This window comes from Euprymna scolopes, chromosome 18, assembly GCF_053919585.1.
Source record: "Euprymna scolopes isolate OS-2025 chromosome 18, ASM5391958v1, whole genome shotgun sequence".
Classification (NCBI taxonomy): Eukaryota; Metazoa; Mollusca; class Cephalopoda; order Sepiida; family Sepiolidae; genus Euprymna; species Euprymna scolopes.
The window spans coordinates 95,618,106-95,632,109 of record NC_136499.1 but is presented as its reverse complement, the minus strand read 5'-3'; the positions used below and the strand labels follow the sequence as shown (position 1 = coordinate 95,632,109).

The 14,004-nt window shown below is 35.2% G+C and overlaps 1 protein-coding gene across 3 annotated transcripts in view; it reads right to left on the bottom strand.

Moving 5' to 3' along the window:
• The window catches only part of LOC145297688 (metabotropic glycine receptor-like), a 1,009,734-nt gene that overhangs the window by 93,829 nt on the left and 901,901 nt on the right, over positions 1-14,004 (bottom strand). For all 3 annotated transcript variants that reach the window (XR_013870309.1, XM_080143885.1, XM_080143886.1), the window contains exons 11-13: positions 12,690-12,758; positions 5,115-5,253; positions 1,720-1,831 (exon numbers count right to left, since the gene is read on the bottom strand). Coding sequence is in view for 2 of the 3 variants with exons in the window: in XM_080143885.1 (XP_080000011.1) it covers positions 1,720-1,831; positions 5,115-5,253; positions 12,690-12,758 (320 nt within the window). In the remaining variant the exon portion in view is untranslated. The remainder of the gene's footprint in view (positions 1-1,719; positions 1,832-5,114; positions 5,254-12,689; positions 12,759-14,004) is intronic.

The window sequence follows — 14,004 nt, the reverse complement described above, 5'->3', positions numbered from 1 at the left end:
TTTCTTTTTATTACGTGTCTTCGACATTGAAGCCTAATAGGCTATATTTGCAGGGTATATAACATGAGTAGGAATGCTTTTCAGAATGCTTTTTATGATGCATTTTAACTTTCTGCATGTTTGTGCATGCTAGGGAAAAAATAAACAGAAAGGAAATTCCAAAGGCAAACCGTATAAGGAAAGAAACCATGAAATAATAAAACTTCCAGCATATAGGCATTTATACAGGGAAAAGGCGGAATTTTATGCTAGCCGGATGTGTTTATTGCGGAATATGAGAGGATGGTTGCAAATTAGTTTACGAATCTGCCGGGCTTACGACTAGATTGGTTGGTTATTTGTTTTTGTTTTACGGCATATCAACCATTTTCAGCTTATTTAACAACAAACTCAGTGATTATTAAGAAAAATTTAATATTTTTTTTTCAACTCAGTTTCCATAGTTGGGTCCCTAACAGGTACTAGCACTCCGGGTCAGAGTGAACCTGGGAGCAATGTCAATTAAAGAGTGGCTCAACACTCCCCAAAGCCCGAAATCTGGGACCTCACCATCGGATATAGTTTAAAGTCATATCAAGGATCCTTACGACTAGAAGATATTGGGGTGGATAGGAAGAGATAAATATCATTTACTATGTGCATTATGTATAAATCATCTTTGTTGAGAGGAGGCTATAAAATTGTATGTTGATTTCTATTAATCTAATATATCAAAGGCTATATGGCTGTCTCCATATTTTCAAACTCTATCTCCTCCGGTACTAGAAGTTGTACAGCAACACTAGGGGCCTCAAATGATTGGATTTTTTTTACGGACCGTTCTTATATGGGTCTTCAGCCGATTTAAACTTTTGAGACGTATAAAATGAGTCAAAATTGAAAAACAAATAAACGTTATACATTCTGTACAATCATCTAAGTTTATTTTCAGCTTTTAATTTTTAATCAGTTCATGTGCGTGTTACGTTGGTACAGTGGTAACGTCACCAGCTTTAAATGTTGTAGTTTTGCTTTCGGTTTCGATTCTAGTTGATGGCACCCAAATTTTTATTTTATTTTTGAAATCAAGACTATAATAATATATACGAAATCTGGATAAATTAAAATATATATTTTACGACCGGGCAAAGCTGGGCGCCCCCTGTTAATATATATATATTATTATTATTATTATTATTATTATTATTATTATTATTATTATTATTATTATTTATAAAACAGTTATCTACAGACATGTGTTTTGTCTTACTATAGTTAGAAATTTAAGCTCCGGTACAATCGGTTACGCTGATAAACCGTTGTACGTGTCGGTAAACAACTGTTTTATAATATATATATATATATATATATATATATATATATATATATATATATATATATATATATATATGAGAGAGAAGATTTGTATGGACGAACATTAGTGTGTATTTGTTTTCGAAAAATCTATCAAGATTAAAGTGTGTGTGTGTGTGAGAGAGAGAGAGAGAGAGAGAGAGAGAGAGAGAGAGAGAGAGAGAGAGAGAGAGAGAGAGAGAGAGAGAGAGAAACGTGTCAGGGAAAGGAAAGCGTGGCAATGTGAAAATCAAAATACGTGTAAATCAATTACTGCGATAGATAATTGTAATTGTCGCTTGATTGTCGTTCAATATTGAATTACTTTTCAACGTCAGCGATTTTACTTAATTAAGCGAAGGAATTGATTTATTGAAAATAACTTACCTTACTCCCAAATAAGAAGGCGAGAGTTACTGTTGTTGTCAGCTGTGAATGGATGAATACAACTAGATATAACAAATCCGGATTGGATGGAAATGGGTCCTGGAAGAATATCCTTCAGAAAAATAAGAAACAGGAAATTAATAAAACAAAAACAAAACAAACAAACAAACAAACAAACAAACAAACAACAACAACAACAACAACAACAACAACAACAATAATAATAACATTAATAATAATAATAATAACATTAATAATAATAATAATAATAATAATAATAACAGCATTAATAATAATAATAATAATAATAATAATAATAATATGGGGAATATGGCAAGGATGTGACAAGTGGATTGAGAAAATTGCGATTCGTTGCAATGTTTGAGTGCTTCAGAAGATTGTCTTGTTGAGAACCGTGAGAATTTTACGGAAAGTATTGAAGGACTGCGAAAAGAAGGTGCTGATAGTCTATGGTCATTATTTAGTATAAAATCGGCAATAACAACATATAGACACAAAATGTTACTAGATAAATAATAAAAAAAAGTGTCAGACCAAATAATAAAGGAGGAAGGAAAGACCGAGGAACTGATCCGACCTCCGCCGGATTAGTGCAAAGAGAACTGGGACCTTGGGGAGGCTTTTTGCCACTTAAATTCCCGTGAAGACCAATAGCTGCTGCCAACGATAAATCAATGGCAAGAAGCTGTTGCGATAATGCAAATTTATTTGCAGATGTTATCGAAAGAGGTGGAGAGTACTGGAAATTTAGGGAGACTTGTTGTCACTCAGCTTCCAGGGAACACCACAGGATGTTTTTAAGGAGAGATCTTTGATGACCTTGTAAGCCAATAATAATAATAACAACCAGACCTCCGCTGAATGGGTGCGAGGAGGAGATGGAACTTGGGGAGGCTTATCACTACCCATAGCTCAGTGAAAACCAATAGTCCTAACCAATGAGAAATCAATGTCAAATAACTGTTGCGATAACGCAAATTAATTTGCAAAGGTTATCAAAAGAGGTGGAGAGTACTGGAAATCTGGAGGGACTTGTTTTATTTGTTTGTTTGTTTTTGTTTTACGGCATATCAACCATTTTCTGGTTATTTAATGCTGAATCCAGTGATTTTGAAGAAAATGTCTTTAATAGAATATATATATATATATATATATATATATATATATATATATATATATACATACATTTAGCCCATAGTTGGGACCCTAACAGGTACTAACACTCCGAGTCAGAGTGGACTTGGGAGCAATGGCAATTAAAGGGTGGCTTCACACTCCCCAAAGCCCGCAAGCTGGAACCTCACCATCGGATATAGTTTAAGGTCATATCCAGGACCTGGAGGGACTTGTTGTCACTCAGACTCCGGTGAACATCATAAGTTGTTATCAAAGAGAAATCTTTGATGATGACCTGTATGACTACTCAACTGAGAAAATAATAATAATAGGAGCACTAGGAACAATACCGAAAAACTTTCAACAAAGATTGGGAGAAATTGTAATCAGAGAAATGTCTGAGAAAATACAACGTATAACAATAATGTAAAAGGCCAAGATATTAAAGAAAACCCTTGAATGCGGAAACTAACGCATATGAGCTACAGGCACAAGCCAGACATATAAAAACTGCTACAGATGTAAAACACAAAGAAACATCACATGAAATCATGAAAATTGATAATATAATTGTAAGCTATTCCCCTGTGCCCCTGCCTCCCCCATTCCCCATTTTTTCCTTGTGTGTGTCACAATAAACTGACGTCACACCAAATAATCTCAGAGCGTCAAGGAGGATAGAAAGACCGAGGAGAGAAAGCGCTAGCCAGATTGAATGAGTGCAAAGAGGACTGGGTCCTTGTGGAGGCTTATTGCCCCACAAATTCCAGTGAAGACCAATGGTCGCCACCAACGAGAAATCAATGGTGAGCGGCTGTAACGATAGCGCAAATTCATCTGCAAAGGCTATCGGAAGAGTTAGAGAGTACTGGAAATCTGGAGAAACTCGTTGTCACTCAGACCCCAGAAAACATTACAAGTTGTTCTCAAAGATAAATCTTTGATGAGGGCCTGTGTGACTACCTCTAGTGATTAAATAATAAGAATATGATGATGCTAATAATGATAACAATTATTCGTTAAAGTCTTCAATAACAATCTTTAAAAAATCGAATTTTTTTTAATTCTAGGCATGGTAAATCTATATAGTATTGAAACTCTTACAATCTTGTTTCTGTACTCCTTGTATGTTTTAGTTGATGGTAAAAAAAAAAGGCGAATGAGACCAGCAAAATAGAGGAAGTACTTGTACGCAGAAGAGAATGGATTAAGGAAATAGTAGTGGCCACCTTAGAAAAAAAGCAAGAGAATAGTCTAAATAAACAAACGACGTAAAGAAGAAACAAAAAGACCGAAATAATAGTAATAGCATCGTAAAAAGAACTATATAAATAAATGACGTATAAACTATATAAATAAATGACGTATAGAGGAAACAATAATAGCAGAGTGAAGAGGGATATATAAATAAATGACATGAATAAAAACGAAACCAAAATATTAAAAGAACAGTAGATAGAACTATATAAATTATAAATGACGTAAATTGATAATAATAATAATAATAATAATAATAATAATAATAATAATAATAATAATAATAATAATAATAAAAGACTACAATAGTAGGGTTGTATAAATAAATAAATGACGCAATTAAAGAAAAATAAAACAATGGCTAAAATAGCAGTAATAACAGCGTAATAAGATCATATAAATAAATGACGTAAACAAAGAAGAAACAAAAATGTAATGACGTAAATAATAAGCCTGACAAATTGACAATTACAAAAAGAGATGTGTACTCACAGTAGATTGTGTAAGGCAGAATGAATGGAGTTAATGTGGTGGGGAGAGTAAACTAAATAGCAGAGGTGTTCGTGTGAGAGAATAAAGATAGTAGTAGTACCTATTTACTATGCCTCCCCACGGGACAGAGTTAGACACCAGGGTCGTTTTTTAACGTGGAGAAAAGGTACAAAAATAAAAATTGCCTCAGTCGTGAAGGATCTCTCCTCCACCGAAAGAGAACAAGAAAACGAAGTGCAGCATCTGAAGAACAGATACTACACTTTGATCTTGACACCAAAAGGCCAAGAATAAAGATAGTAGTAGTAGTAGCAGTGTAAGACACGGACAAGTGAATTACCTAAATAAATAAATATCGAAGATGAAAAAGAGAAACTACTAAAGCAGTAATAGTAGAAGCGTCGTAGATAGGGTGATGTAAGTAATTAAATAACGGAAAAACAAACAAAAAAACAAAACAAAAAAGGGTAGGTTGAAAATTACAGGAAAAAAGGATGTGCGCCACTTACATGGAAACATTGAGGAATAAAGAGAGCAAAGTTTCGTTGTATATTGCCCAACTGATAAATCTACTCTCGTTAAATTCTGAGGGTGCTTTTCTGACCATGATGCAGAGTCGTACACCCCACAGTAAAAAGAGAAGTTCAGCTGAAACAGAAATACAAATACTTTATATATATATATATATATATATATATATATATATATATATATATATATATATATATATATATATATATATATAGTGTTTTTATAAGTTTTTAAGATAAACATCTGATGAGTACGTGACTAAATATGCAGCAATAACATAATTTTGCAGACTTGTTAGTCGCAATACAAAACAATATTGTAATGGCTACCTTTTGAAAAGTAATAGATGACCAACGTAGAAAACTTGATATTTGGAACTTGTAACATTATCATATTACACACACACACTCTCTCTCTCTCTCTCTCTCTCTCTCTCTCTCTCTCTCTCTCTCTATATATATATATATATATATATATATATATATATATATATATATCTATCGCTATTATATATTTCAATACCAAAGTTTTATTTATTTCACTCTCATAGAATTTCATTGTTAATACGGTGTGTTTATAGGTGTTCTTATGAAGTGTGGAAATTCACCCAACAATCCATCAGAGACAGATCTATGTTCATCGAAAAACAAAAACCATTGGATATTTTTTTTCTTGGATTAAAAAAGATAAATGTTTTTAAAAGGAGATGGATATCTTGAAAAGTTATAAGAATAAAAATATCTTACATAATATAGAATACGTTTGCACCTTTCTGAATAAAAAAATCCGTTGGAATTCAAAGCTCACGAGGAGACGTTAATTTTTATAGCGCCATATTTTACTCTATTCAAGTTTAACTATACTTCTGAAGTAATAATTGCTGCTTTATTTTTAGGTCGAATTATATCCATACAACACGTATTGTTTGGTTAGATTTTGACCATGAAGTGGTATTTTGTAGCTCCTTACATAAGTGGGTTCATGCCTTGCCTGAAGCAGTTTCCATTAAAAATACACACACACATGCACACATATATTCAGTAAAGCTAATATTTTTCTATATCATTAAATAATGCATATAAATGGATAACATAAAGATTTCATTCAGAAAGCCCAATAGTGCAATACTAAGATATAAATATTTTTTATTCATGATATCACGTAAATAGGGATAAATATACAAGTATTTATTAATTTTCGAAAGTTCTTTTATTGTTCACAACCCCCCTGCCAAACTTTCACAAAACACTCGACTAGCTACAGCCATTATATATGACTAGATGACCCGTGACCCGTTGGGTCAGTATGTTATATTAGCTATGGAATTAATGTATGAGCGTGACACTTGTGACATAAAGAAAATATTCTTTGTGACATAACAGAAACATTTCTATGAGTCGTTCAGTTTATAATTGTTTATTTTTGAAAAAAAATTACAGCCATTGAATTATAAGTGGTTTGTCATACTTATAGGTAAATGTGCACTGAACAAATACCACAATACTTAAAGTTAAATTCAAATTTTGATATATCTTTTAATTTAAACGCGGCTATGGGTTTATGTTTATGTACGCATGTGCAACCGGAAGTCGTAAACCACATGTTGGGTTAAAACACCCGTTACAAGGTTATTTGAGTTTTATAATTATATAGATGTCTCCCATTCTTTATCTGTGCCTAAATCTAAACGCAGATTCCATGAACAAAGCTTCTTTTCCAGAACTGCATACCTTTGGAACACTGTTCTGCTGGCTTGCTTCTCGGTTGAATACAACCTGGTCGCTTTCAAATCCAACGTAAACAAGTTCTAGTTGAGCACTCCCCATAAATAATTGAATTCTAACGAATTTACATCATTAACGATTACTACACTACCATCTTACATTCATTAACCTTATCCTCGGGTGGCCTTTGGATTTTGATAAGTGGTGACTTCAAACTAAAAATAAACATTGCGTACAGTTGTTTCGTCCTCACGTGTTGGCATATAAGGACTTAATTAGGCTCTTGTTTCAGAATGCTTTAAATAAATAAACATACATTGTTGTTTTTATTGACACAACATTACACATGCCATGCCATATATGATATAATTATGGTCGTTTCTTAATTTGGGGAACAAAAACAAACTAAAACACTGCGTTTACATTTGTGATTTTCCGCTAATGTTACTTACTATCATGATAGGTTTTCGGAATAATAAATAACGTTTCAACTTCCAGGAAACAAATATTAGGTTGTTGCATAAGTTCCCGCCGTTTTTTTTTTTAAGGAAAATCAAAAAAATTTAACAGCAGAAGTAGTTCGTGTGGGATCCAAGCTCACAATTTTTGTGTGAATCCCATCGGTTGAATGTGGCGTGAAATTATCGCAAAACCAGAATTCATATTTTCACCCGATTTTCTACACGCCTGATGGCCATCTTCCTTCAAAAGAACCCTGAGTTGGTCTTCGTTTATCTTCATTATTCTTCCGGAATGAGGAGCGTCATTGAGGTCAAAATTACCGTGTTTGAATCTGGTAAACCAATCTCGAAGAGTTCTCTTAGCTATAGCGTTTTCTCCATATACGGCACAAATATCCTTGGTTACTACACTCACCTTTTGACCTCGATTAAAGGCGAAAAGAAGGAGGTGTCGAAAATGTGATTTTTTATCTACTTGACAATCCATTTGACGGTTCTTAAAAACGAGAAAAAATATATGAGCAAAAAAACGATAACTATTATCTTGTAGAACAGAATACGTGCTTTCTATTAATACATAACACTTTGCCAAATATCAAAACATATTTTAGAACAAAGAAATATGAAACGGCGAAACTTATGTAACAACCTGATAGTTTCTAAGATTTGAAGAAATTACAGTTTCAAAAAGTGGGGGATCCTTTTTCTATATTAATTTAAAGTACAATTAGCACCCACTTTGTGGCCGCCATTTTTAGGAGGGGGAAGTTTCTGCTCATTTTTTAAGTGGGTGTCAAAACTTATTAAATGTAATTGTTATTTTAATTATTTTTAATGTACTGACTTTTTTTATTACAAAATATTTTTCTACTTTATTATTCTTGTTTTAGCAGCATAAAAAGTAAGAAAAACAAACACTTTGGCGTTGACAAGTTTAATGGGAACGTTCAGCGGCTACTAGAGTTCTGCTCCTACAAAAATCTGTGCATTGCCAACAACTTCTTTGCCACCAAGTTACACCAGAGAATGTCTTGGAGGCACCCAAGATTCAAGCATTGGCACCAGCTGGATTTTGTCATAACTCGGAGATCCATACTGAACCAGGTGCTTCTCACACGCAGTTACCACAGTGTCAACTGCGACACTGACCATTCCCTGGCCAGCAACAAGTTGTGTCTTTGTCCTCGACCGATCCATCTCTCCATGGAGAATCGTCACCCCGTGTTGACACATCAGGAGTGATGATGCAGGAACCCCGTGAACGTTTTTTCAAAGCCATCGACAAGGCTCTGGATGAATTCTCCACAGATTGCGCCCAGGTGCGTTGGGACTTCATCCGGCATGCTGTGTACAAGGCTGTTATTGACACCCTTGAGAAAAGGGCAAAGAAGAACGAAGACTGGTTTGAGGCTGGGATAGAGGAGACCATCATTGCAAAAAAGAAGCAGCTCTCTTGGAGTACAAGAGACAGCTCTGCAATAAGACACTAGCCACGTACAGAGAAAGCCGCAACAATGCTAAAAGGATTTCTCGCAAGTGCGCCACAGACTACTGGCTGAAATTATGCACATTCAGTAAGCTGCAGACAGTCGCAACACACAGGCCATGTATGATGGGATGATGAAATCCTTTGGTCCCAGCACCTTCAGGGTTATACCCATCAAGTTTACTTCTGGAGAAATCATCAAAGATCGCGGTAAACAAATAGAGAGATGGACTGAGTACTACCAAGAACAACACTGGAGGGAGAACGTCATCAGTGACAAAACTATCGAAAATACAATACTGCTACCCACAATGAACGAGTTCTACTCCCCAGCCATCATCGATGACCTGATGAAAGCCATTGACTCACTCTCCTGTGGAAAGGCCCCAGGCAGTGTTGGAATTCCAACAGAGATTTTGAAGCAGGAAGAGGGAACTCACTTCTGGGTCACCTCTACGAGCTCCTGTTAGAGTGTTGGGAAGTCGGCACGATACCACAAGATATGCGGGATTAAAAGATCGTCACGCTCTACAAGATCAAAGACCAACTGTAGTGACTGTAACAACAATCGCGGAATCACCCTCCTCAACGTTGTTGGCAAAGCCTTTGCACGGGTGGTCCTCAACCGCCTTCAACTGTTGGCTGCCCGTGTTTACCCAGAGTCACAATGTGTGTTTGTTTTGGGCCAAACAATAAACGATTGACATGGTGTTCTCAATTAGGCAGCTGCAAGAAAAGCGCCTCGAACAGAGAAATCCCTTATACTTCGCCTTTATCGACCTGACCCGTCTAGCCAAGAGAGTGTGGGACAACACCTTGTTGACACTAAACACAAATATGAGAAGTTACCAGGCCTGCGTGTCGAGTACTCTTCTTTATGGTAGTGATTCCTGAACTTTGTACTCACATCAGGAACGAAGACTGAATACTTTCCACATGCACAACCTCAAACGTTTTTAAGGCATCTCCTGGTATGATCGAGTCACATAGTTGTCTTGTCCCAGGCTTACATACCAAGCATGTTTGCCATTCGAACTCAGAGATGCTTGCGTTAGTTCGGTCATGTGTGCAGGATGGAAGTTGGTCGCATCCCAAAAGGACATCTTGTATGGCAAGCTCGTCTATGGAACACGGCCAATCTGCGCTAGAAGGACTCCTGCAACAGAGACCTAAAGACTTGCGGCATTCAGTCACAAAATCCTGAGACAAATCATCTGATCACACAGTCTCGCAAGCAAGGGTCAAGGATGGCATTAAATTAAAGAAGAGAGAAAGACAACGCGAAGAAAAGATAACTCACGGACCAGAAAGGATACTGCACTCCTGCCACCCCACCATTCCTACCGTTGACTATAACTGCAGCAGCTACGTTGGCAGTTGTTAAATCTAAAATTGGATTATTTAGCCACAGCAGACGCTGTAGTAAACCAAGCAACATGCAGAATGCCATTGTCTCAAGAGACAGGAGGTTGCCATCAATATTACCTACAGTAAAAAACAAAAAACAAAAAAAAACAAACAAACAAAAAAAACGAAGTTTCGCTTCATTTCCTTGAGATAAGATTTCATGTTTTCGTTCTTAAATCAATTTCCGCTTCTTAATACAACTGTGAAAAGAACTATTTTTAGTCGCGGAGGCGGGTAAGGACGCTGTCAACATTACCATTAGGATTTATCATCACACACACACACGCACGCACACACACACACACACACACACACACACACACACACACACACACACACGCGCGCGCGCACACGCACACGCACACGCACACACATACACATACACATACACACACAAAAACAACAACAAAATACAAAAAAAAACAATTAACAAAATACGAAAGTGTATTTTCTTATTATTTTATCACAACGACTTCAAAACATAATCAAACTTGCGTTTTAACAAGTGACTAAATTGAAAAGGTTAGCTCCCGAATAGTTGCGTTTTCTTTTAATTAATATGCCGAAAAAGAAACGACTACTTCAAACAATATACAATTAACAAAATAGGAATGTGATGTGTATTCTTATTATTTAATCACGACGACCGCGACAACCACGATAAAACATGATAAAACTTAAAGTTTAACACACAACTGAATAAAAATGATAGCTCTCGCTTAGTTGTGTTTTCTTATAATTATTATGCAGAAAAAGAAAAATATTTTTAAAATTTACCCAACATATTTCTTTTTTTAAAATTCCATTTTTTTCAGAACAAATCATATTAAAAAAGACGCTATTGTTTGGAAGATATACACTTCAATGTATAAATATAATGAAATGCGCCCGTACATCACCACAATACATTCGTTGTGGCCATGAGCGTCAGTGCCTGCAATTATAATGAACGGACAGTGGCTCCAACTGACAACCGCACTTGAATTTTTTTTATAGATTGGAGGGAGCATACTTCCTCTGGGCAACGCCGATACACAGGTCCTGCTAGTTATGTGAATATTATTAATTAATTAAATATTTGTTATTAATTTTTTTATGGGCAAAGTCGAAAATAAGACCCTGGCCGACTTCACTGCGAAAAAAAGACAAAAAAGGACACCTTTTCCTGGCATCCGTTTGATATTCATGGTCGTAATCACATTGGCTTTGAAAATTGTATATATATATATATATATATATATATATATATATATATATATATATATATATATATATATATATATATAATTGGAATTATAATAAAAGCTAGTTTATCGCAACAGTAACTTTTTCAACATAAGTTTGGATTGCCTTTTTTTTTCTTTTTCAAAATAATCGTAATAACGAGCTATATTATTATATGGCGACAAGAAAACGTTTTTCAACCAAACTTTATATATAATTGTTATTGCTTTATTATTTGAACTTATCGACTCATATGTATTATTATTAATTAAGTTAATAATATCAATATTATTAATAAAAATATTATTACTTGATGTAGATATTATTAATTAAATATTTCTTAGTAATTTATTATTTGTTCTAATTGATTCATATTTTTTAAGCAGAAGAACATCGACTACTCTTTTTATGAATAAAGTAGAATTTAGTAGAATTCTTACATCATCAATGCTGAAACCAATACTTTAAAAACGAATTTTTCACGCGTCGGTTTCTGACGTATGAGATTTCCGCGATTGTTTCTTATGTTTAAATCGCTTATGAAACTCAAGTCGCCAGATTAAGCAAGTGCGTAAATGATCTGATGTTAAAGTTGCAACAGTTCGGCTAGCTTTTCGCCCCATCTCTAGCACCTGTCAAGTTACCCAGACAGGTTGTCGTGAAATATGTCAGTCCATTGTAACAAGTCGTTCACGAGCATTTCCTTTTCTTGTCTACAGTTTTCGATGTCTTGGTGTGCTATATTAATTGTTTACAGTGCATCTTTCAATTTGTCTTTGTATCTCAGTCGGGTATGACCTATATTGTCATGACCAACTGACTGCTCTCTCTCTCTCTCTCTCTCTCTCTCTCACACACACACACACACACACACACACACACACACATACATACATACATACATACATACATACATACATACATACATACATACATATTGCACTAAGATAAGCGCACTCTTATCTACAAAAATGCAGTGGTTACCCAATTGCCTCATTTCTCAATAGAGGCGTTTCAGGCGATTAGTATTAAACTATCTCCTAATCAGAGAGAAGGTGGACCTTTTAGATTGAACAGAACCACAGTTTTACAGCAAGAAAGCAATCGTGGAACTGATTTATATCATAATTACTGATCTCAAGTTTAACTGGCACAAATCGTTACCTTAAAATTGTTAGTCACATGTATTTCAATACAATTAATGCAATCGATTATCAATAATAGTTTTGATTTTCTTTCAAATTGACTTACCTATAGCAGCTGAATGATCCCACCAATCTGAAGAACACTGAAATGCCTGAAGACCACTCGTGTGTTTGCCTATAAATGAAAAGAAAAACGACAGATAACTATGCAATGATGACATTAATATTACCAATGACTTTGTGTGGGTATCTTTGCTAATTACAACATAAAACAATAAATGATAACAATTTATAAGACATTTTTCGTATTATTTGGTCCATCGAACTACTGTTCTCATCTTGAGTGCCATTTTCACAACATTTCAGTCGATGTAACCTCCGAACTTCTTCAGGTGTATCTTGTCGAACTCGGGAATATTTCTGTCAAACTCGGGAATTTGGACGGAATTTCGAGCGGAACCCTTTATTTACTTCACAGAGGTAGTGTACTCTCGTTCAGTCAGCCATGACTGGATAGAGGTCCGAGCTAATTTGCAATTTGATTTTTCGGTTGCCCACACTGAAGATTGAACCTTCAACCTTCAGGAGAATATCACTTTTTACCGTTGATTTTTCCAAGTACTCTAACCACGGCCCTTGCAGTCTTCAAGGACCCGTGGCGCAGTGGTTAAAAAATACAATTGCGAATTACTTAGGACCTCTATCCAGTCATGGCTTACGGAACAAGAGAACACTACCACCGTGAAGTAAATAATGTGCTCTGCTCAAAATTCCGTCCAAATTCCTGAGTTCAACAGAAACATTCCCGAATTCGACAAGATACACCTGAAGAAGGTCGGAGGTTAAACCGATTGTAACTTTGTGAAAATCACACCCAAGATGAGAATAGTAGTCCGATGAATCCAAATAATACGAATAACCAATCTTCATCTCAAAAATTCAGAAACGCAGACTTTTTTGTTATAAAATAAATATTTATTTTGATTATTTGAATTATTTAGACTACTGTCCTTATCTTGGATGTTATTTACACAACCGTTCGGCCGATGTAACACTCCACATTTTTAAGGTGTAACGAATAAAAGTACTAGGTAAAATTCATTACTAAGTGACACCCTTCTGGAGGTTTAAGGTTAAATTCTTAGTGCGAGCGATACTAAGAATTGCGAATTACTCCAAACTTTCTGATCATGGCTACCAGAGCATGCTACCTTCGTGAATTTAATAAAAAGGTATGTATCTGCGTGTAGATTCCCCAATTCGACAGAAATATGTCCGAGTTCGACAAGATGCACCTGAAGAAGGTCAGACATTACGATGCTTAATAGTGTTTTTTAAAATAATTTTCTAACCAAGAGGATCTCGGTGGCTCACGTGAAATGAGTGAAAGATTCAATAAATACTAAAGTCATACTACTGTT